A 26,508-nucleotide genomic window follows, 5' to 3' on the forward strand; every position below is an offset into this window, starting at 1 on the left:
TTGCATTCCGCGTCATTTATTTAAAAACCTGACATTAGAGACACTTGCGCACTCTAGTGGTGAAAGATCTGTCCTCCAATTTTCGGACGCTTGTAATACATTACGATCGTCCTCCTTATATCTAGCCTCCGTGTTCACGGTCAACGCGCAGTTAAATTTCTTTGTCCAAAGAGCGCATGCGCGGTCTGATATGTCAAGCACAATGTACGCAGTCGATGATGGTCGATGAGCCTGGAATCGCGAGGGCACATCGAGTTCTTTACCCCACGTATTCGGAATTTCGTTAGAGGTTACGTGACACTTGGAGAAGATACATAAAAATTAATTAATAATTAAATTGAGATAAAGAAGAAATAGAAAATAATTTAATTCATCTCCCAGCAGCTGACAGACGTGAAAAAAAATCCGGTGAAAAAGTTTAAGCAAGACATTTAACTGCAAGCTGCTTGCTGCAATAATAATAAACAATAAAATAAAATATATTGACAAGTTACGCGAATTAAAAAAATAAAACAAAATGTTTTCCGGCCTGACAAATCAGGTGTCCACTTGGATGGGAAAGAAGGGTGAGGACGGTACTGAAGTAACTGAAGAAAAGCCTTCATCACCTACTCTGGAAGGTGATCAAGATCTTGAAAAAAAAGACAGCAGGTACTTGATAAACTTTTACAATTGTTTATTTGTTTTTAATCTGATTGTTTTTTTAAATTAGTCGCCCGTGATTTATGTAAAACTGGTATTTTATTTTATATTGTTAATGATAATGGTCATGCGATGCATGACCGGAGTAGTGTACGTGATGACGTCCGGAAACTTACACTATTAAGTTGTGTTAACAATTATTTTAATTATAAATATGATCTTTTATTGTTTGTAAAAAAAATTTCAATTGTCTCGTACAACTTTTTCAGTAAATTCTTCGTCACAGAGGTATTTGATTTTTAGCAAGCCCGGCCCTCTCTTTTCTCTCTTTGTCTTTCTCCCTTAACACGATCGATAAACTACGACATTTTTTTTTTATACTATATTTTCATTTATTATTATTTTTTTATACAAAAAGATTTTATGACATTTAATTTAGATTAAAATTAACTTGGGAGATAATTGATAATTTTAAGAATTTTTGTAATAAGAATCAATTTAGCAGATAATAATTCATTTAAAATATTTTTTTTAACAAATAAATTATGACAAAAAAAAATTGACATCTAGAAAATTAAAAAAGTCAAAAATGCAATTTTTCAGAGTAAATTTATTTAATAAAAAAATATAACAATCATCATAGTGACAGCTAACTTTAATATCATATTTTTGTAACAAATAAATTATGGCAAAAAAAATTGACATTTAGAAATTTTAAAAAGCTACAAATGCAATTTTTTAAAAATAATTTTTTGGAGTAAATTTATTTTTTAAAAACAATTAAAAAATTATCAAGTGACAGCTAACTTTAATGTCATAAAGGTTTTACTCAAAATTTTAATACACGTTTATTTATAAATTTTTTATAAAATTACTTACATTATTTTTTTAATGTGTGACCCTTAACTTTTTACCTTTTACTTTAATTAATTTTCTATTACTGAATTTTATCAAAAAACTTTGAATTTATTTACAACCAGAATTTCCAAACAGTTTGATTCTTACCAAGGATTTCAATTAAAGTAATTAATAGACGTTATTAATTACAATTTTTTTTGACATAACAAAAAGAAAAAATTTCCATTAAAGAAAAGATAATATTATGGAAAATTTATTGCGTGCAATCAAGAACAATGAATAAATGTTAGATTGAAATATTTTTATCTTCCAGTAAATCACAATTTTTATTGTTTTTCATCATCGATTTTTTGTAAATGAAAGGGGAGTCGCACACGAGCCTAGAATCTTTAAAAGAAACCCTCCAGTCTGATATTACGTAAAAGCATCTCTACGGTTAACAATAGTTGTGAAATCGATTTATTATAAGTTTTCTTAACTCATTGTTATTTTTATCAGTATTGTTGTGTCATAACTTAAACTTATTCGTCAAAAAATTCATTAGATTAATTTATTTATCTCAAAATAAAATAAAAATTGTAATCTAGACAAAAAATTAATTCATACGACCACTATTTAAAAAAAAAAAAAAAAAAAAAAAAACAATGGTTCTTCCTTTTCATTTAAATTCTGCTTCGTACACCAAATTTATTTAATTGAATTTAAAATTAAACTTTTCTTTTGACGCCACGTTGATTACACGTAATTAGATGTAAATTAGAACGTTATCAGCGTACTTAGAACTGTCGATAAATATTTTTTACACCATATCTCCGTGAGTTCGAAAAAAAATAGGAATTATTTTGTAATTTACAAGATTGTATTGTTACAATTTATCTTTAATCAATTAATCAAATTAACAAAGTCTCAGTCTCAATAAAATATGACTGTTATTAAAAAATAAATGTCATCAAGCATAAAATTTATTGACATCTCATTGGATCGATCCAAGGACAAAATATTCCAGCTTCGGCCTGCAAGGTGTGAATTATAATCCTACATCTCAATGAATTCATCCCCGATATTTACATTACTATCTATGCATCTATTTTATCAACAGTATCAAATATTGTGGTCAATAATTTAACAATTTTAATTAATTAATTTATTTATTTATTTAGAAAATGCCAATTGGTAATATACATCCCTGAGATTACAACAAAAAAATAAAAAAAAATAAAAAATATCAAATTTATAATTTAGAGAAAATAACAATTTCACATTTTAAAAGTTTGTCAAAAAAATACTACAATTTATCCGGTGAAATTTATCAGGATACCAAAAAAAAAATAGAAAAAGAAGAGATAATTAATTTATTCAAATTTTAACTTGATTAGTTTGATTAATTTTTTATATTTTAATGATAATAAAAATAATGTTTGACTTTATATTTGTATAAATTTGAGTTTCTAATTTTTTTTTTTTTTTTTTTTTATTACTCCAAAAAATAAAAAAAATATTTTTATTAAAAAATTAATAAGCAAAGCCCACAGAGACGTATAATGTAATCCGTAACAAGTTCCTAGCAATTTTCACGAGTACCAAAAGCGGTCAATAATCAAATGCGAGTACTGACATTAATAAGATTTCGATAGTGCGTAATGCGACTAGTCGCTGGTCGATTGAATTAGAGACGAAAAGACCATGAGCTATCTTAAATGATCCCCTATCGTATCTCACAATGACAAGGATATAATTATCTAATACAATAGCCTTCATTTTTACTTAGAAAATTTGTAGAAATAAAAATAATTGAATGAATATCAACCGGAGTTAAATTTGTGGTATCAGTAAAAAAAATTTTTTTTTTTTTTTTTTAAATAAAAATACTTATGAGCTTAATTTTTTAAATTATATTATGATAAAGAAAATTAATCGATTTATATTCTAAAAAAAAATGACTTTTATATATTAATGATCTGCATGCTTATTTTTTTTTTAAACTTGAATTCAATGCTCTAAACAAATAAGAAAGAGGATATATATTATGTCCGTAGATTCAAGCGTTAAAAGAGTCAATATAAAGTATGCTAACATTAAAAATAAACGAAAACATGGTTTACATTTTATTTTGTGCTATCAATCAGGTAATTTAAAAAAAATTTAATTTTTTTCATTTTTATATAGACAAACAGATGAATACATTTTTTAAAAAATATTCAAAGTTTTTGCAGGAGTTATTTGTTTATAATGCAACACAAACGCACGAATTTATATTTATACATCATATAAACTACACAGCTTTTGCATTGCTTTTTATAATAATATGAATAAAACATTTATTCACACGCTAGAAAAGTTTATATTTATTTTTATCTTTATAGATTTATTATGTTAATTATGAAAAAATCACGTTACCAAAATTAGTCGTACTTGAATAGAAGCGTTTAACAATATTTTAAAATTTTATTTTATTTACTAATGATGTAATATTAAAATTTTTTTTTTAATTTTAATACTATTAGTACTAAATATAGGTCATTAAATAAACACTGATAATACCTGCCGCAAAATATTAAATAACTATTAAATAAAATATCGCTTTTATAGTCACCATGCAACCTAAATAAATACTTAAATAACTAAGTTATCACTAACTAGCATTACAAAGTTTAAAAATATTTTAGCTTGTAGTAAATAATAATAAATTTAATTTTAAGCACGTAGAAAATGCTTGATACAATTATTTATTTTTATCAGCCATTAAAAATTAGTTCAAATAGTTTTTCAAAAAATATTTTAAATAAATAAATAAATTTATTAAATTTATTAAATACCCAGCATGTAAACTCTCAAGCGGATAAAAATTTTTATTTAAAATTTAACGCATTAATTTAAAATTCTAAAATAAATAAGCATAAAAAAAAAATTGTAAATTATATTTCAGCCCGACAAAAGGTAGTAAATTGGAGATGCTCGCCGGAGTTAAATCACAAATGACAGGATGGTTGAGTGGAGGAATCCCTGGATTATCAGGTCGTGGCGCTGCTGAAGCCACTGAAGGTGGTGAAATTCAACCTGCATCAGCAGAAGCTACTGAAAATCAAGCACCGAGGGAAACTACACCAGGCCCATCGTCTGAACATGTAAAAGATGATGACGCAAGCAGGTGGGTCTCAGGGTATGTGGATTCTGTACTACAAGCTACTGGGCACGTTCCCATTCTAGTTTTAGTTTTCCGCATATCATACATTTTTTATATCTCAACAAAATTAGTACAATAATACTTATATCATTTTTTTTTTTTCTATTTTAATTTTAATTAAAACAGTGCTACTGGAGGTGCTGATAGTGGACCAGCTAGTCTTGAAGGTACACCTACTGAAGACAAGGATGGTCAACAACCATTTGGTGCTGGTAAGTTATAAGTTATAAATATATTACGACATTATTATAATTATTGTCTCTATTGAAGGTAACATTTGCATATGAAAAAATAAAACTAACAAAATTTTTTTTTAAACTGAATATTGGATTTATACTTCAAGATATTAGTTTTTTAAATTAATATTGATATATTAATTTTTAAAAAATTGTTAAAATTGTTTATTTGGCTCAAGTAGAATCAGTTAAAGGACTAAAGCACGTACAGCATCTCTAACTGTAGAACAAAAGGGTTTAAACTTATTGTATACTCACTCCAATCGCTTTAGAAACGTGTCGATTGTAAAGATATCTCCGTCATCTATCTTTCTATTCCCTGTAATTGCGCACACAATATTCGAGATCTAAATTCATATCTGATGTTCTCAAGGGACTTTCTTCAAGAAGTATTTTTTTTTTTTTATTCCTTAAAAAAAATTTCCACATCTTAAACTAAAGCCGTAAATTTTATTTAATAATAAAAAATATGTACTTCTTTATTGTTAAGATAAGACAAATATGGCAATGGTAAAGTTTCTTTACTTTTCTTTCGTCGATGTAAGTAACATCACGTGCAGCACGCTACGTGATTCGATTTTCTTTAAATTTTATTACAAAAACTCTTTTCAAAAAAAGTTATAAAAATAATCTAGCCTCGTTTTTAAGTAGCTGTTATTTTCATTTAATTTTACCAAATTTTCCTATCCATAAATAAATTTTATTTTACATTTCTTTCAAATTTTTATTAATAATTTATTAATTTATAAATTATATTTAAATTCCAGTTAGAATATTTAAATATTACTATTAAAAGAAAAGTAATAAAAAATAAAAATAACTAGATAAATTAGTAGCCTTTTTTTTCAGGATTCAATTTGAAAACTTATCGGTTCGAGGACGTGCAGTTGATTACGTACTCTCAATCACAAACCTGCTACTGAACAGCTTGTATATGTAGTAAATGCCTATATAATCTCCATAAATTGATGGTTATGGATTCATAATATAGCTTCACAAAATATATAATACATCTAGCGAGTGAATTTTCATTATTGGTGCTTATGAATGTTCATAAGCAAACCACAAAATAGTGTATTTTACCAAAGCGAAAGAGAGAGAGAGAGGGAAAGAGAATTTGGAAAATTTAATTGAAAGCACTTGTGATCTATAACTTTGTGCTATTGGAATCTAGATTAAACATTTTCCAACATGTACTATTATATCCAATGCTTCTCGTCATGTATACATGACGGTTTTATTAAGGTCAAAAACATGATATCCCTTGAATATTCATGTGCCTTGTAATAATGTAAAAATCACGTCATCGTTTTTTTTTAAACTCCCCATGCTATGAGCATAAAAAGGTCATTTGATTTATTATTCACCAAAAAAAAAAAAAAAAAAAAAAAAAAAAAAAAGTTCTCAGTAAGCAGTAAAAAAGTCGAATAATCAAAAATCAGGTTAACATACAGAGATCTAGGAAAAATATCCCAAGAGTCGTACTAATTTATCCTGAACAAATCCACGTGAATCTCTTAGGGATTCTAGAATGAAAAATCGATTTTAAATGAAAGGGTGGAGAACATAAAAAAAAAAAAAATACCGAGTTAGCTAAAAATTCTCTAAAAAAACAAGACTTAAAGCGGATTTTAAGAATCCAGATTAAATGACGGATATTCATCGAAAAAATGGTGTAGTTATAGTTTTTGAATGAATGTTTTTAAATTAAAAAAAAAAAGAAAAAAGCACAAATACTTTAATCTGTAAAAACTTTTGGCGTATGAGCGAAAACTGATTGGCCACAAGCATAACTCTGCAGTAGACTTGGCGGCTCCAAATATTTTAAGTATTTGTGTAATTCACGTGTATGTATACGTAAATGTGGGTGTAGATAAATGAAAATACCGACTGGAGAGATTCTTGAATTTTCTGAACTATAAACGGATTCAGTCGACAACGAGCTACAGTCATTCGCGTCCTGGGGCGATTGGTCCATTTCACCCCGATCAATACACGACACTCGACGTTCTCTCTCATTCTCTCTCTCTCGAACTCAATCTTTCTCACTTACCCACTCATTTTCTTTATTGCTCTTGCTAACCGACCCTCTGTTATCTGTTTTCTCTAAGAACACACTGACATTGACAACAGTTATTGGTAAAATCAACGGAAAGTGTTAAATAATAATTTAAATCCTATTAAATGTAATCGTTCTCGATTTCCTATAAAAGATTAGTTTTTGTTGATTTTTCGCGACTACCAACTCAATTTTTTTATATTTTAAATTTTAGAATTTTTATTTTATTTGGTATTTTATTTAAAATTGCAATACTTTACACTTTAAAAAAAAAAACATCAATAATGTTGGTTCGAACGATGCGACACTCATCAACTTGGCCTTTAGAAAACTCGCTTGATTCTGAGAAGATTAAATTACCATCGTCTAAAACGCAACAGTTTTTTGAAGGTGACCTTGTTGTTAAACCTTTTAAAAAGATTAATTGTTAATTAAAATTTTTTCTATTTTTATTCTATAAATATTAAACATTTAAAATTATTTCTTGAATTTGATAAAATATATATGTAGATTGCCGTCATTAACTATAAAGTTGTACGTCTTTTGAATTCAATTAGAGGAAACGAGCAAATGAGATTGCACGGCATACCATACTATGAAAAGCTCCGTTTATTGCGTCTGCTACTAGACTGGCTGGTAGATATATTAGTGGCTACCGAGCCAAAGTTCATAAAAGTACAGTCAATTCTAGGCCAACCTGGGATAATCTCACCTCGACCTCACACTAAATGACTGAGATATGGAAACCCCCGGCTACTATTAGAATTAATTTTTATTTATATTATTTCAACAAATTTTCTCTGTTTTTTTGAAAAATAAATAAAAGTTTATTGTATTTATATATTTCTTTAGTTTCAACGAAAGCCTTGGCCGGAGCTAAAAGTCTTGGTGGGTTTCTCTACAGTGCTGTTAATAAAGCCGGAAAAACAGTGGTTGAAGCAAGTGCAAAAATCAAGAAAACTGTTGAGGAAAACGTGAGTAAACTTTTTTTATATTAATATTTCAAAAACACATATTTTCTTTATTGTTTTCATCAAAAGAAAAACTAATTAAAGCATCTATTGCTTTTACTTTTTCTTTACTCTTCACATTTTTATCAAAGTAATAGAACATTTAATGAAGGTTTAAATTTATCAGTACGTTGATTACAATTACAATACAGTCGTTGAATTTTTAATTTGACATAAAAACAAAAAAAAATCACCTGTAACGCTGGGAAAAGACTTATTGATTCATGATTCACCGGTTCGCTTATTGAGAGTAGATCTAGGTTCAGTAAAAGTCATGGTATATCAATGACAAATCACAAGGACACGTATGAATATTGACGAGTTAAGTTGGTCATCTGTTAGCGAGCTTTCGCACTCAGACTTTCAATAATGAATATAGATGACTCGTTTAATTTGTTCAAAAGCACTATCTGAGGTAAATTGTTTCACGTTAACGGCTTGTCAAACTCACTAATATGTACTTACTTGCTTCGTAAGCATGTGTGAGAAACCGTGCACTAGATCTATGAGGACTACTCGGCAAAGTGTGAGAGCCTATCGAGAGTAGTAGTCTAGTCGAGTAGTACGAACAGTTGGATAGTCAGACAGTTCAAGTATTTAAATTTCCTATTAACAAAATATAAATCATTTAGTTTGTCATTACTCTAGATTTTTGATTGACATTTAACTCAATTTTCCTCGATAATGATTTTTAAATTATTTAATTTAAATATTAATTACTTTAAAGTTTGCTTTAAAAAATTACAACAATCGGTTAACTAAGCAGAACTATGTCACCAACGGTTAAATATATTTAATGATTCTAATAATTATTGGAATTTAAAAAAGGATTGCTTAAAAATTTAGATTTTTTTAAATTAACACTTTCATCTAAGTTAGAGATAATTTTTCAATTGCTAAAAAATTTGTTAATCGTTGTCCTAATAAAATTTATACTAATTTTAGCGTTCACAATTTTGCGCTTCAATCTTTAAATTGACATTGTTGAAAAGTTTATTTTCTATTTTACATAAATTAGTAATATCAAATTATCAAGAATTCTCATTTAGTCATAAATTATGACTCATAATGATAATATAAAGAAGAAAATACTCGCGAAAATGGATAATTTGTCAGTTTCTTGGTGAATAAAATCTTTGTAATTTATTCAAAATTATTTTTGAGTCGTACTAATTCTATTGTCTTTTATAAATTGTAATTGGTATAAAATTTCGGAGCAGTATTTTATTTTAATTAGCTAATTTTTAGCGTTGTATATTATTGAAAACAATATTACTTCAATTAAATTCACTTAAGTTCCTGTGGAGAATATTTTATGAGAATTAATTACATTAGAGTAATTATCAGTATTATTGAGACGAAGTAAAAAAAAAATTTAAGACTATTGTGATTAAATTAACACGAAAAAAAAAATAGTATGATTAAAAGTTTTTTTTTACATTATTTTTATACAAATCCCTAGGAGTTTTGTCACTTTTACAATGATAAACGTAAGGTACATATATGAGTAAAAAAAAAAAAGACAAGATGAAAATAAAAGGTCAGTAAAATAAAAATATACGACTGCATACGTATTTGAGCATTAATATTAGTACACATAAAATAATAAAAAGAGAAAAGTAGCCTTAATAAAAGTTTAACAAATAAAATGGATCAAAGAAGAATATGGGTTTGTACTATATCGTATTGATCCATTAGAGACGCTACCCTCGTAACACGGACACACCTTTTAACGTTAAACTCGACGTATCTTGTTAGTTACGTTATCGTTACGTTATTCGTGCCTACGAACGCGTACACATCTGTTGTAGTATTTTGAAACCAATGATACAACGCAAGTATTTAAGTTGCGGTTTTTCGACCTTACCACTAAATTCTATTTATAAAGTATATGATGCTCTTATGGTTACCTAAAATTTCTTATATTGTATTGTATCACCTTGGAGGAAAATTTGACAATACAATACGTCAATATATTACAAATACCACATTACAGGCACATTTACCACAATAATTTAATGATAAATCGATTATCCAAGCCTTGAACTTTATAATGCTCTGTCTCACATCTGAATATCACGTTTTAGATTAATCATTCAATCGGATTATTATATTTTTCATTCAATATGTCATAATTACATCTTCAATTAAAACTTTATTATATTTTATACAATATTATTTATTGGGAAAGACTCGAATATTACAATGAAATTCAAAAGATCTAATTGCTATATTAAAATATTAAATTCACAGTTAATTTGATTGAAATATGTAAAAAACTAATACCAAAAAATTTTCAATTTTATAATTGACACAGAAAAAAAAAAATTTACTTAAATTAAGTAAATAATCTTGAAAAATTTAATTATCTTGATTTGACTTGAAAAATTTTTAAACTAAGAAATTTTTCTTGGTTTAAGTAAATTTTACTTGATTTAAAAATTTTTCGTCTTGATTCAAATCAATAAAGCTTTTCAGAATTATTTTCTTGATTCCAGAATTTTTTTTTTTGATTCAAGATAATTTTTTTTTTCGGTGCAAACAAGTATTGTGTTCAATTATTTTTTTTTTTTAAATAACAATGTCTAAAAATATTTATTCCCGACAAATATTGTTTCTACTAGTATAAAAATTTATTTCTATTTAATTTATAAAATTTTTGATGTTATAAATTCAGTGGAATTTTAAAAGTAAAAATACAAAGTTTTCATGTATTTATGCTAAACATTTATTCGACTTAAAATCACTTTTATGCATAAACTTTATACTAAAAATTTGTTTGCATATAAAACATATAAATTTACAAACACCACAGATGATGTGTGTAAACTTGGTGTGTAAAATTTTCTGGAAAAATTCAGCATGAGCTGTACAAAATTATTCATAGGCTTTTACAGACTAGCTATTAATTCTCAAACAAAAGATAGAACAAGTTGTACCATAAATAGTTGGTTATAACAACGAATTTTTTTTATCGTAAAGTTTTGTACTTTTTTAAACTTAACAATGAATACTTACATACTATAAAGTCTGGCTTAATACCCAAGTTTTTTAATTATATAGTAGTTAAACAAAATGCTAGCATTATAAACTTTCCATATCTTTATATTGTATGTGTTTGCTTTCACTAATTAAATATAATAATTTTCTCGTTAGTTTTCTGATACTCTGAAATTAGACTCGAGTGTAGTACCCCGTAGATATTTCAACAATTAATACCACACTTTGTCAACTGGTAACTTTGTGATTTCAACCAGCTTGCGGCATATTCGCTTTCTAATAGTTAAGTGACTACGTAGATATCAAGTATCAAGGTCTAGTTATTTTCCAACCATCCTCCTGGTTAGTTGGGTCTCTGATGGTCTATTAGGCCATCGTTGTCATACGAATCCTACTTCTCCCGCTTACTGTATAATTCAATTTATCAGTAAGATGTAATTCTCTATCGTTAGCAAGTTACTTAATATCTATTTAACACTTTGGTTATTAACACTTCATAATCTCTGAGATCCCAAAGAAAATGTCACTCTATTTTTTTTTTTTTTTTTATAATAAAATTAATTCCTTTTGGCCAGTGACTTTTTAATTTGTTAAAATGTCTTTTTTTTCGCCATAATATTTATGATTTTTTTTTTTTTACTCTTTTTGCTTGAAATAAAATTATAATTAATGTAAAAATTAAATTACAAAAATTAATGGAAATTTAAGTGATAATTAAAAAGCTATAAAATACAGTTAATTAAAAGCTACGCGAGTACCAATGATACCCAGTAACTATAACTCTTACTTCATGTAAAAAATATATGTCATGTTTTTTTTAATTTATTTCACATCTGTAATTCACAATATTGTACTGGTTAATTCAATAAAACTCATAAAAAAAATTTTAAAAAAAATTAGGCCAGTGAATAGCGTAGAAAACTGTCAACCATAAAGTACCGGGTTCAAGTCCATCTCCAGGCGCGAGCAGTTATTTTATTAGATAAAATTACAAAATCCATTTTTCAGAATTATTTTCAGTTAACAATTAATTAATAGCAATTATTTCATAATTATTTTCAATTTTATTCCATATGGATTTTTTTGATAGGAATGACATAGCTTCAAACGACCTGTATCTTGCAGTCTTTAACTGAAGAGAACATAGTCGCTGCCAAAGAAAAATTGGACTTGTGTAAACTCAAATATTTCAAATCTTTTTTCATTTACTTCAATTGAAAGAAAGTGAAAAAGTTTCCAGTTGTCATGGGAAAAAAAAATTTACGGACAAAATCAAGTACTTGGAAAAAACAAACTTTTTTCTCTAGATTGTCGACAAAAAGATAGTTTGTTATAAAAAAAAAAAAGTAGTTACTCTTGATCAGTGGAAAAAATTGAGAAAAAAGATTAAACGAACTTGAAAAAAAAAAATTTATAACATTTTTAGAGTACATAAATTTTTTTTATAAGTCTCTAGTTCAGTAGAGGATTCTTAAATTTTCATTATTCACACTGAAAAAAATTAAAACTACCCACTAAACTTTTTCCATATTTTCTACATAATTTTCACTTGAATTCCATGGAGATTATTTTCTTCTTCACACTTTAAACGCTTTATATTTCCTTTTCTCCCATGAGACCGATGCAACGATTCAAAAAAAGCGTCAGCTAAAATATTAAATAAAGCTATTAAATACTTTTTATCAGAACTTCATTGTTTGAACAATGAAATTGACATAGATATATATCCGATAACCCTTTTCTTTCAAATATACAATCAATTATTTCAACTCAAACGAATCTTTTTTTATTTTATTGCGTTTTTTTTTTTTTTTTTTTATTCCGGTACGTATTCAGTCCTCAAATAAATTAATTGACCTAGTATATGATAATTGAAGTTCTATCGACTCTTGCTGGCTGCCAAAAAAAGCAAAATAAATAAAGCAATCATTACTCCAGTATTTTTAATGATAAAATTATATTACTTCTTATTCTTAATTTTTCTTTACTTCTGAAATAGATAATAGACACACTTTTAAGTTAATTATTGTCCATTCTTTCATGTCTTACTCACTGCATGCAATTAATTTATGCAGGTAAACAACCAGGTAATATTTTAAGAGCTTTCATTCATATTTTATAAATAACCTCTTATTAAATAAAATAACAAAATCTTTTTTTTTTCCTTAATTGAAGCGCTTAGCTTGGTTCATAATTTAATGTAAAATATAATTAGAAATACATGTTTATTATTTTTTACCTCTGCTTCAACATCTTTGTCTGCCCGCAATAGTTAATTGCTTCTATTTTCATAATAAATAAAAGACAGCCGAGTAGTTGCGCGAAATACTAAATTCTCAACCACAATAAATTAACTCGACTACCCACTCGATTCTCCACCGTAGTTACATATTTGAATTTTAGACAGTTGAAAATTACTGTGTATTTAATCTACAAATTACCCTGAAATAATTGTTCAATTAATAAATATTCTCTCTGATTTATTTTCACATAAATAATTTTAATATGAAAACTTTTACAAATATAATTGCTCACAAATTTTAAAATTAGTCTTTAACTAAGTGGTTAGCATGCTTGCCACTCGAATTCACCAAATAACCGCAGTGATTTTTGAATAGAATTTTTTAATAACAATTTAAGTCTATAAGTGGAAAAAAAAATTTTTTTAAATCCGAAAAAAAAAAGATAAAATTGTAAGATTATTTTTATTTTATTAATTAATTTGAAAGTGAAGAATAAATAAATTTATTCTACAAAGTAATTGCTATCAATTCAAAAAACCCTTTTCCTGGCTGTGAATATTTAAGGTCACTGAAAATAGTTCATTTGCAAGCAAATTAATCTTCCACTTAGATTACTTAAAACTCTTGCTTAAATAATTTTTGCTTTTAATTTCAAATATTACTGAAAGATATTATCTTTAAAGAAGCTTAGGAAAAAATAAAAATGTTTTTCAAGTAATGATAATATTTACCAAAAATAAAAAAAAAAAAAAAAAAACAAGTGAAGTAAAAAATCTCAATGCGATTTATATTTAAATTTAATTTAATTCAAGCGCATATGCATGCCGTTTAATAAAATCATTATGCTATTTAAATGTAATTCAAACTTTTTTTTTTACATTTTTATACTTTCGTAATTGATGTTTTCCAGTCTAGACTATATTGTGTGTCGAAAAATAAATTCTAAAGATCAGTAAAAGATTTTTTGAATTCCGTAAAGAGGCAGAAAAAATGAGGCAAAAAAATGGAGGCAAACTTGAAGTGATAAATGAATTACATACATAATAAATAAAGAAATCCCTGAGAGTGTTAGGGTGGTGACCGTCGATCTGTTTAACGATAGATATTCTTTGATAGTAAGGTTTGAATGCGGCTGATTGTATAGTTACAATTTATGACGTCACATGTACTAGATATATCTAGGTCGGGACATAGACGCCGTCGACCCACATTTTGCTTTTGGCCTTCTCACCCTCTTCCTCATCTTCTCCCACTCCTGTAAACTTTAACACCCTCTTGTACCTCCGATGCATGTTCAGTTGGTGCTTTTACCTAAACTTATGCGCTGAAGCAGCAATTTCAATCCACGACCATCAGCTTATTGAAATCCATCTTTTTTCCTTTTTTACTTCACTTATTCTCTTGTAATACACACTTGCTATGCAATCGATCTGTCTTGATGACGCCCCAATGTCAGGATTCAACGCGCATGACTTTTATGTATTAATATTCGCCCAGTCTGCATTACTAAGTTCAAGTATATCTATGTAGACACAATATACATTGTAAATTTATCTCTTTGATAAATTATTACGAAATTTAAATTAAATAATATCTTAATCATTTGGCGGCTGCATTTGAAAACGCAGTAACTACTCAATTTTTAGATCTCATTTTTATCAGTACAGTAGAACTCGTAGAAATTCGGTCTAGAGGGAAACCTATTCTTGACTTCCTTCAATCATGCACAAAAAAAAAAAAAAAAATATAAATAATTTTAAAGAACTTCATCCTCTTGATTTGAGTAGAAAAATTCTTGAACTAAGAAATTTTTCTTGGCTTCAATAAATTTTACTTGTTTCAAAACACTTAAACTCTTCAAAATTATTTTCTTGAATTTAAAAGAGTCCTAGACTTTTTATTAATTTAATAATCTGATTTTTTTTACTTCATTTATAAATCAAATTTTTCACCAATTTTAAGTCTCAGCTATTTTTTAAAATATAAAATAAATTTTTAAAAAATCTACGACTTTAAATGTACAAATGAATTTATTTACAAATTCACAATTAATTTAAATTTACAAAATTTATTGATTTTAATCAGATCGTGATAAATTTCTTTCATTTGAATAACTGAATTGAATACGCTGTAATTTATTGTCAATTGATTAAATTACTAGTTTATAAATGATACATATCTGATGAATTGTTACAGACTTATATATCATAAATTTATTTGATGCTTGACTAGGGTAGTAATTTTTTTAATCTCTCGAACAAAAAAAAAATAATATAATTAGCAATTACTTTAATCCAGAAAAAATGTACAAAATAGCATAAATGAAATCATTAAATTAATTTTATTAAAATGAATAGATAAAAAAAAAAAAAAGCCCATTGAAAATTACTCAGCATTCAAATAAACTCAAGCATCAATAATTTTTCCAAATCCCTTCATTAGATTAATTAAACTAAAGTCTTAATTTAAACACAAAAGAACTATTTAAAATTTTTCTCCAGTAAAATTGCTTAAGCCTGCATATGTATTTATAATTTGGCTTTAATTGTAACTAACAATCTTTATCATTGCTGTGCATGCTCATGCGAAAGCCACTTGTAATATTAAAAGAAACATAAACACTTAAATAATAATACAAATACATTACACTTAATCCCTTGACTTGATAAAATTTTAAAGCTTCTTTTGGAAGAAAATGTTCGAGTGGTAAGTTATCATTTTCCCATTCATTTTATTTATTTATTCATTCATTTTTCCACATAATAAACTCATTATAAAGTTCGCTGTACGGGTATTACATAATACGTCAAAAAAATAAAGAGTAATAGTATGGAAGGTACTACGAAAGACTTTTAACACGGCTAATCATTAGCATCTTTTACACGTACTATTTTTTAATCTAGTATCAGCAATATAATTCACTTTTTCCCAGCAAAATTTTTTTCTTAACTATCTGCGTGACAAAAAAATGGTATTAACTACAGCACGATCAAATTTAGTATTTTAATTTATGTATATACGTGTACTTTGTCGTCTGGATAAATTTTTTTATAATTCATTATGTTTTACTGAATTACTGCCTTGAAAAAGGAAAAAATTATATTATTCATAAATGAAAAAAAATTACTATATTTATCTCCATTGAAAAACCCTGTAAATTATGCGAGTAAACCACCGAAGAATAATAAATAAATTTTCAAGCTTACAATACATTTATCTTAAAATAACAAGACAATTTATTCTTAAAATGACAATTAAAGTAAAAATTTCTGCTGAGACAAAGACTAAAATCTGTAAGGAAAATCTTTAAAATTTATGTAGTTATATACACCTAATAAATTTAAGAAAAACCTTCGGTAATTTATGTATATATGTGCATAAAGAAAAAAAAAATCAGTAATGTTCTACTACTTGAGCGGGACAGCTGATGTTACGTCAGAAGCACGAGCCTTCTCTCCTTAGCCTTCTTCTACTACTTTCTGGCTGCGTTTTACGGATCAATAAACTCACATCTGCAGAGTACAAGTAATGTTCTTTTACTACCACGTGCTACTATATACACTATTCGACTTGACTTTTCTTTAAGAGGATTATTCGAGGCCAAGTGCGAGTTTGAGTATCAATATACTGTCTCATATATGGTTTTCTATTACATAAGTAATAAAAATAATTTTTTCTTAAAAATTGGCTTTTATTAATAATTATTAATTATTATATTTTTTAGATTAATTTGTGGAAAAAATATTCAATCATTTTCTAGTCATGTAAAAAAGTAATTTATTAAACAACGTAGAATTAATTATTAATTTACTTTAATAATAAATTTTTAAACGGACTTAAAAACGCGGGGATAAAAATTTGATCCAGGCGGGGAATTGAACCCGCGATCTTTAAATAACTTGTTGAGTTTTCTACCACTAATCTATCTAAATTAACATAATGATCATATTTTATATTATTAAATTTTTGTAAATCTTAATATTCTAAAAAAAAATATCTATAATTTTAATGTTACTTTTTAAAAGTAAAAAATAGATGGATTTATTTATTTATTGTACTTTATTTCAATTAAGACTAATTATACAAGATTTTAAATTTTACCTTATGACACTTAATAACAAGAATAAAGAGTAAAATTAAGGCATTTAACAATTTTACTGCACTAGATGTCCTTTTCTTTGGCTGCCAACTAAACGACGTCACCCAGTTCGGGATGAGTTGTCTTAAACTTCATACTAAACTTCCCCAGCTTCCTTAACTTCCTTAATAAATTTACCCAGAAATTGACAAATTTCTTTTATCGGCTCGCCTTTGAGCATCTAGCGTAGCAACAAATCAACTGCTTTGCCTCCGAGTCAGGACAAAATAAAAAAAAATTTGTTCTCGTTATTCAAATTAGATAACAGCAAAAATACAAAAGACAACAATTATATTGTTCAGAATTTTATTAAAAATTTAAATACTATTATAAATTTAATTCTGTTAATAACTTGTTAAAGTTAAATGAACAACTTTATAGGAGCAATTCAGTTTGTGTTCAATTAAATCATCTTTGATGATTCAAAGTGAATAAAGTTAACTTTTGAATAGCTTTTAACGATGACACATACACATGTATATCAACATACAAATTTATTAGATAATAACAATCATAAAAACATCGATTTCGCTAATGGATGATGGAACGTAATCAATATTAAATTCCACAAATGGATAATATATCTTCTGGCCTATTATTTCCCACCATAATTAAAATGATTTCTTTGTTAATTAATTCAAATACATCAGTATTTTTTTTTTCTATATTTATTATCTTTTTTTAATATTTTAACTATTACTTGTTCTCATTGTGAATATACAATTTAATAACATCAGTTAATTTACAGTACGGTATTAATAAATTGACAACAAAACAAATTCGCTTTATTTTGTTGTTTCAATTAATACCCATTTTAATGGTTTTATAAATTTATAAATACGTGACATTAATATTGTATGACGTATATCAAATAATGCCATGACATTCTCATCACGTACCATTCGATTGATAGCAGGACAATACCTGCCTATTTTATTGAACAGTTAAAAAAAATAAATAAATAAAATAAAATATATATAAATAATTTTCAGCGTATTTTAAAAGACCAAAGTTATAGTTATTTTAAAAAAATACAAAAAAAAATCTATAAATTCAATAGTAAAGATTTCATTATCACTTTTATTTCCTATACAGTATTCTACTGTTAACCGTACAATGAAATTATCCTATTGTAGTGATTTTATTGATTTAAACCTCCAACTGAATAGAAACAAATAATTTTTTATTTGCTAATACAATAGCAAATATCATTTGTTTATTTTTTATTTCGTTGAATTTTTTATTTATTAAAAAGTTTCTGTCAATAAAAAAAAAAAAACATCAATTTTAAAGAAAAATATATCGAGCATATTTTCCGATTCAAGTTTAATGAGAAAAAAAAATGGATTTATTTTTGAAACAATTTTTTTGAAAAGTTTCCCTGCAATTTATACAAACGTAAAAGATCTACCAAACTGAATTACTTCTATATACCTTATTATATTATACATATGTAAATATATATAACATGACTTGAATACATAATTTTGATGCTTGCGTCAAAATATCCCTGGAGATGCGTTGCGCCAAGGGTTAAGAAAATCAATGTCCGTTATCTGATGAATACTCTGTGACATTATATATATATATATATATATATATATATATATATATATATATATATATATATATATATATATATATATATATATATATATATATATATATATATATATATATATATATATATATATATATATATATATATATATATATATATATATATGGATGTATAGCTCATGAAGGCATATGACATACATTCATTTATATAAACTTCAAAGATTTAACGACACATCAGTCATTTGATCGAAGATAAACTCTAATACTGCGCCATCATGCTATATTGTTTTTCTCGTATTATATTTATGTCAAGTAAATTATTTAATTTAATTTAAAATGAATTTTCAATGTAAATTTAAAAATTTAGAGGATACTTTTAAAAGATAAAATGTAAAACAAAAATACTTTACAGTGTCGAAAGACAGAGTTATTTTTTAATCTCAAAAAAATTTAATTCAAGAGTTAGCAAATAGTACTTCTATAGATTCTTCGCAAAGTCAGTCAATTGCTGGAGACTTTTTTTATTTGTACGAGAAAAAAAATTAGATTAAATAAAATGAACTATCGATAAGTGAGGTCTCATATTATTAAAGTTGCTGAAAGGTTTTATTTTTTTTCACAATATTGGTTGAATTTTTAAATTGAAAAAGACAATGATCAATTTTTTTTAGCAGGCAATAGAAAAATTTTTATCCGTAGAATTTACATTCAAAAACATTAAAATCTAGTATTGTAAATTTTTTTTTATAAAACGGTGTTTTGTCATCTAGTTGGAATTTAAATGGTGGATTCCTAAACGTAGTTATTTTAATGTGACACAACGCGATTTAAAGTGCAGAGTAGAGTAGAGCAGAGCATAGTAGGACATAACAATTTTATGTATTAGTTGGGTAGTTTGGCGCACAAGAACATTTTCACAACCTTAAATCGATATTGAACGAACAAGTCGTAGTCGTTCCATATAAATTTTTTCTGCTGTTCTATTCCGAATAGCTTAACCCAATAAGACTGTTTTATTTATCATAAAATTTTTGATATAGCCATCAATAAATACGTTTTTCAATTAATCTTTTAAATATTTATTTATTGTAATTATTATCATTGATTCATAAATTGCTTCTATTACTTAAACATGAAACATATTTTTTTTTATATTCCAGAGGTTGATCGCAGAATTGAACAAAGAGCAAGATGCTTTTATTGCCGGTAAAAATAACGAAAAAGGTGAGGCTGTAGCTCCATGGATTGGAGCACCAAACGAAGATGCGTTACGCGAAGAATGTCTGGCTCTTTCAACTGTGAGTAATACCATATACTAACAAAAGTATGTTTTTTTCTTATTAGATGGTTATGTATTTTCTTGTCTATACATAGATTTAAACGGGCATAAGAATTTATCCCAGAGAGCTTTGCAAATATGCTCTCTGAGAAATTTTATGTTTGAATAAATTTTATAAAGAAATCATAACACAGTTGCCTTTTTTTTATGAAAAAAACATTTTATTATTATTATTATTATTATTATTATTATTATTATTATTTGTAATAGGATCGTCGTAACTTTGTAAGAGCTCCACCACCAGGTGTTGAATTTGATTGGGACTTTGAAGCTGTACAACCTATGGCTCAAGCAACGCTTGCTCTTGATCCTAATTTAGAGAACATGAGGTTCGAGCTAGTACCCAAAGTGTAAGTTTTTTTACTTTTTCTTTTTTTATTTAAAAATAAAATCCTGTAAAGATATAAATTAAAAAAAAAAAAAAAAAAAAAAAAAAAACTCAGTATAGTATTACTTTACAAGCAATTTTATGGTTGAGAAATAAGTTTTTATTTTTTTTTTATGTTAAAAGTAATCAAGTTTTTGTGTCGTTCATAAAATAAAAAAATTTATATTATAGAATTAGCGAAGAAAACTTTTGGCGTAATTACTTTTACCGAGTCTCACTACTTCGACAAAGTCACGAATTAAATGCGATGGCAAGTCAAGCGGAAAGTAATCCTAATCAATCCACCGGTAGCATCGATCACCCTCAAGGTAAATTTTTAAAAATATTAAGTCACTTACATGCATACTTGCATTTTTATTACTACTATGTTTTAAAAGTATTAAATAATAATTATTATTTTTTTTGACATTGCTTTTTATTATGCACTGCATAGACAATTATTTCATTAAGCATAATTACTGTATTCGAAAATTTACGTACCATAATCACGTAAAAATATTAATTTTTTTTTATCTACACTAAAATAGTCACTTGAATTCATCCACTCAAACAATGAAAATAAAATTTTATTTTCTCACAATTTGCTACAGTGGAATGAAGTTCACACTTAACAAGTCAACAATTAAAAGATCAAGGTTTGAATATAAAAATAATAATTATTAAAAGTTTATTTGTTTTGATAAATTATCAATATATCAAACATAGTAGTAAAGTAACACAATTATTGTACACTAGTTGGCTTGATTATTAGTTAGTTAGTTTGTCAGTTAGTAAATTACTTAGATGCAAGTGTTATTCCTACGTACTGTTAAAGTAGATAGCAATAAGGAAGCTGTAAAAGATACACCAACAGGATCATTAAAAACCAAGGTAAATCCAACAATAACAACAACACCCAATACATCAAAAGATGAGTTTATTTCCGACAATATTCAACCCTCTGACAATGATGCGCTACAAACCAAAGAGAGTATTAAAAAGTTAGGAGCGAAAGCGTCAAAAGGTCAGTAAATATCGTGTAAGCTTTGTTCAAACTCACGGAGAACTTTAAAAAAAAAAAAGGAGAACAAAATTTTGCGAACCAAAAAAAAATGGATTTTTCTCTTCATTAATTCAAAAGAAGTTTTTTTTATTATTACTGGCTAGTAATTAAAATTTATAGATTATTGATAATTGATAATTTATATATTATCCTTCTTTAAGAATTTATAGATATACATGTATTTAAATTATTATTATTATTAATGGCACTGAATGTAATTATAAATTTAGAATTTAAAAAATATTATTGAAATCAATTTTAACTAATAATTACTACTGTAATAAGAAGTATAATTGTTAACTCTAAGAAGACAATTGTCTTACAATATTCAACTGGCCATTAATCGTAAGTATCAGCATTACATGATTCTTTAACGAATTGAGCACGCTAAAATTTTAACGTGTGTTGTAGATGAATATTAAAAAAAAAAAAAAATTAAAACACCGCTTTAAAAAAATTTTATTTTGCAAATGCATATTTTGCAATTATTTATATGAATGTTATAAATGTTTGTAGTCACATTTGCTGCAGTTACACTTTAATTCAGTTTATGGTTTCTGCTTTGTATATTTTAGAAAATGCGAAAAAGCAATTATTTTATTTTGTCTACAGCCTAAGAAGAGGAGAATCCCGTATTATCCAAAACAACATCATCCTATTAACATTCGTTTATAATTTTTTTTTTTATTATTTTTTTATTACATATCATTTTTAAAAATTTATTGTTATTGTTTTTATTGTCATTTTATCAAGACACAAAACACTTTTCAATGCCATTCACTCATCAATCATTTACTTGTTTATTTATTAATTTAAAAATAATTTTTTTACTTGACATGGCAATTTATAATTAAAAAAAAAAAAAAATTATGTGCATCATCATAAATTGAAGAATTTATTTGACAAAAAAAAAGAAAAGAAAAATAAATAAAAAAAAAATTTTATCAATCAATAAAATTAATAAAATAAAAAAAAAAATAAACTCGCAAATAGACTACTATTATTATTAATAATTAGATGAGATGTTCGTTAATATAATAAAATTATTCTATACGAGGCAAAAAATAAAATAAGATAAAAAATATAATTTAAAGAAAAAAACTTGTGAGAAAATTCAAATAAAATAAAATAATTCGATTATCTGTCTGTTAATCTGTCCGTCTATGTCAAATTCAATCTTACCTTGACTTTGTTTTTTCCGTGTTAAAAAGTTGTAAGTTGTAATAAATATACATATTATTAAAAAGACAGTGAATATATTATACAATTTAAAAAAAAAAAAAGATTTAATAAATGCATTATTACAATGAAATAATAAAATAAAAAAGTTAAAATAGGTACCTAATTAAATTTGTTGAATGACAATACGTGTTTTATTGGGTAGTAAAAATATAAAAAAAAATAAAATAAAATACGCGTTATTCTGGAGTATATCTGTGCAATATAACAGTACTATATAAAAATAAAAAAAAGTTAAAAAGCCTGCGGCCAATGCGTCTTTTTTACACGACAACTCATTTCACTGGCAAAAAGATAAAAGAAGAAAAAAAAAAGTATATTTTCTTTTAATTTTTTTTAAACGCGAATTGAAATAAACTGTGGTATTTACACTTGTTTTACAAGCTTTGTAAGCACAATCATGTAAGATTTTCATTCAGAGTTTTGGTCGTAGGTACAAGATCGGATTCAATTAAGACAGCAATTTAAAAAAAAAAAAAAAAAATATATATATATATATATATGAACTAATAAATTGAAATCAATAGTTATAAATATGTGAATAGAGTTTGAAAAGTTTATTACATAAACTAAAAATAAATATTAAAGGAATAAAGTCTTCAATAATAATTATTATTATACTAAAGAGGGTGTTGAGCAGCACAAAATTTATATGAAAATATGGTCATTTATTATTTATATTAGCAGTCAGTAAAATTATTTATTGTCATTTCATATCATTATTAAAAATAAAAAATTTAAGTGACTGTATTTTTATTTATTAAAAATTTACACAAAATTAAGCATTATCTGCAAAATTTTATAATTAATATAATTTATAATATTAGAGAAAAGAATGAAAATTAGCTCAGCAGATAGTTGATAATTTTAAGAATTTTTCTAGCAAATAAATTATGGCAAAAAAAAATTTTTTTTTAAATTGACATTTAAAACTACAAATGCAATTTTTAAAAATAATTTTTGGAGCAAATTTATTTGTAAAAAAATTTTTTAATTGTCGAAGCTAATTTTAATAATGTCATGAGAAAAAATCCATTTGAAAATTGTTCTCCATGGGTTTGAATTATTTATATTTATTATTATTTATTTTTATTTTTATTTTTTATAATTTATTTTGTTCATCCTCCAATATTTTCCATTGAAAAAAAAAAAAAAAAAAAACCTTCATTACTACATTACTCAATACGTAATCACGGTATTGTATTATTTATTTTTCATACATTTCATAAAATTCTTAAACCCAAATATAAAAAAACAACAGATCCAAAAAGACACATAGACACTTGCATTCATTTAAATACAATACAAAAAAAAAAAAAAAAATAGTAAACACATACCTAATAAACCCTCGAGAAAATATCAACTAGCTTCAACGCTGCTTGTGACTCTCTCCGCAGAAGAAGAATGGGAAGGTGAATTGGAAGCTGAACTGAAGGATTTCGAGATTGTACCTGGTGACAATAAAAAGACAACGTCGTCAAAAACAGGCAACAGTTTCTCGGTATCATCAACAGCATCTGTTAAGGAGGGAAAAGAAGACTGGGAACACCAAATGGATGAGCTACTCGACGAAGACGAGGATCTTAAATAAATCAACAGTTATAATTATTAATTATTTATTTATCTGTTAATTAATTCAAATTTTGTTTTTTTTTTTTTTTTTGATAATATATTACTTATTTGCGTAATCAAAGATAATATAAATTTGAATGAACATTATATATTGAAATATCTCTTAAAAAAAAAAAAGAATTAAAATAATAAGCAGTCTGCAAAATGCTTGTGCGTAATCATCGCTCATATTATCAATCGCACAAAACTCATAAATGTGTAATAAATAAATAAATGCTGCGCCAGCCTCTGTACAGACAAATTAACTGTTGTTAGTCACTTATAGATAACTGAATAATATAATAATAAAATTAATAATAAAAATAATTATAATGATAATGATAATATTAATATTAAAATGAAGTATAAATTAATAAATAAAATAAATAATAAATCTACAACCGGATTTTAGCTTATTCGTAGTTAAATATATAGAAATATGTGTATATTATTTACATAAATATGGTTTTTTTTTTTTTGTTTTTATCAAAAATAATTGATTAATTATGCATTAGAATCAATATTAATATTGATAATTGAATGCGCAAAAATGATAAATAAAAGCTTCCCTTTTTTAAATAAAAACAGAAAAAACAATAATTAAAAAAAATATATAAACTCGTATAAAATATGAGCTATGTTTATAATTAATTAAATATTTTAAATGAGTTAAATATTATTTATTAAGTGAACTATTTATATTGTTAATAAATTGTAATTATACGCAGCATTTTTCGTGAGTTTTGAGTTGGAAAAAGTTCATTGCAAAGGGCCTAACGTCAAGGATAATGAATAAAAGATGATTACTGAAGAAAACTAATTTGAAATTTAAAAAAATATTATTTGTAGTAACAAGTTAATATATTTATTAAACGTACTGGATATTTGCATTTTATTGTTACAGTTTAAAAATAATATTTTCAAAGACATATTTATTATTAATTAATACTATATAGTTAATAAATAGTATTTTTTTTACTTTCTGATGTAACACGATTGTTAATGATTTATTGTTTGTTGTTTTTTGATATCGTGTTTATTCAGATGCAGCAATATTTTTACTTGTGAGAAAAATCATCATTAAAAAAAAAAAAATAAATAAATAAACATGACACACATATTTTAGTCATATCTCAGTCCAGTGAGTTAATGTTAATAGAATATTATTTGAATTATCTATGATATTTATTCATTAAAAAAATAAATAATGAATAAATAAATAAATGAAGAAGAATATAAAACATTTAACCGTAAGAATATATACTTCGGTACTTATGTATGTATATACGGCGTACACATACCTATATAAATAAAAATATATGTTGTTGAATCCATTGAAAGTATGATAATATATACATATATATTAATTAAATACAATTATACAGCAGATTTAAATGATAAATAAAAGTTATCAAAATGACAAAAAAAAAAATTGAAGAAATGAAAATAATTAATTGATTGAATAATTATTGATTATTATATTATTGCGATAATGTGTAACAATAAAACTCGTGTACCTCGTGAAGAAAAAAATAAAAACAATATCGCGTGATAAAAAATTCAATTTTTTTAATTATTTTTTCCTTATCATTTTTTTATAAATCTTTAAGAGTATTTATTTGAATTCTAGTTAAACTAGAAATTTAAATAGCGCGCCAAAATTTGAACCAATAATGAATCGTGGCGCGATTTTTGCGAGTTTCGACCTTTAACTAACTTCAAGATTGTCATGTATTTTAATTTAGAGGATTAGAGGATTTATTATCTTTTAAAAAAAAAATTAAGTAAGTTAGTTCTGTTTATGATACTGAAGTTGACAAATATTACAATTTTTTTTAGAATTTTATAGTAATTAAATTTAAACTAGGAATTCATATTGCGCGCATGCGCGCGCGCTTTAATCTTAGCCAATAAGGAATCAGTAACCATTATTTCGAGATTTTTTTCGATACTAAACTA

At 25.5% G+C, this 26,508-nt stretch overlaps 1 protein-coding gene across 6 annotated transcripts; it reads left to right on the top strand.

The window, feature by feature from the left end:
* The first annotated feature begins 247 nt into the window (after positions 1-247).
* On the top strand, positions 248-26,108 carry Sap47 (Synapse-associated protein 47kD). 6 transcript variants are annotated; one of them, XM_074239191.1, is made up of 9 exons: positions 248-651; positions 4,427-4,660; positions 4,811-4,896; positions 7,832-7,953; positions 20,091-20,228; positions 20,480-20,619; positions 20,829-20,965; positions 21,472-21,660; positions 24,306-26,108. In XM_074239191.1, the coding sequence occupies exons 1-9, from the start codon at positions 518-520 to the stop codon at positions 24,527-24,529; spliced, it is 1,404 nt and encodes a 467-aa protein (XP_074095292.1). In that variant the 5' UTR covers positions 248-517; the 3' UTR covers positions 24,530-26,108. The 6 variants fall into 6 exon arrangements, with proteins under 6 accessions (XP_074095292.1, XP_074095293.1, XP_074095295.1 ...); XM_074239192.1 differs by having other exon boundaries at positions 249-651; positions 21,475-21,660; XM_074239194.1 differs by having other exon boundaries at positions 250-651; positions 24,336-26,108.
* Positions 26,109-26,508: the final 400 nt, after the last annotated feature.

Source organism: Cotesia typhae, unplaced genomic scaffold (assembly GCF_013202065.1).
Source record: "Cotesia typhae breed Kobodo isofemale line unplaced genomic scaffold, CoteBio_Ctyphae contig_23, whole genome shotgun sequence".
In the NCBI taxonomy this organism is placed as follows: Eukaryota; Metazoa; Arthropoda; class Insecta; order Hymenoptera; family Braconidae; genus Cotesia; species Cotesia typhae.

Excerpts from the sequence above, each read along its gene's own strand:
- Sap47 (XM_074239191.1), top strand. The coding sequence starts at position 518 with ATGTTTTCCGGCCTGACAAATCAGGTGTCCACTTGGATGGGAAAGAAG. Across the intron at positions 652-4,426 it reads CTTGAAAAAAAAGACAGCAG|CCCGACAAAAGGTAGTAAAT; the intron begins GTACTTGATAAA and ends ATTATATTTCAG. Across the intron at positions 20,620-20,828 it reads TTCGAGCTAGTACCCAAAGT|AATTAGCGAAGAAAACTTTT; the intron begins GTAAGTTTTTTT and ends TTTATATTATAG.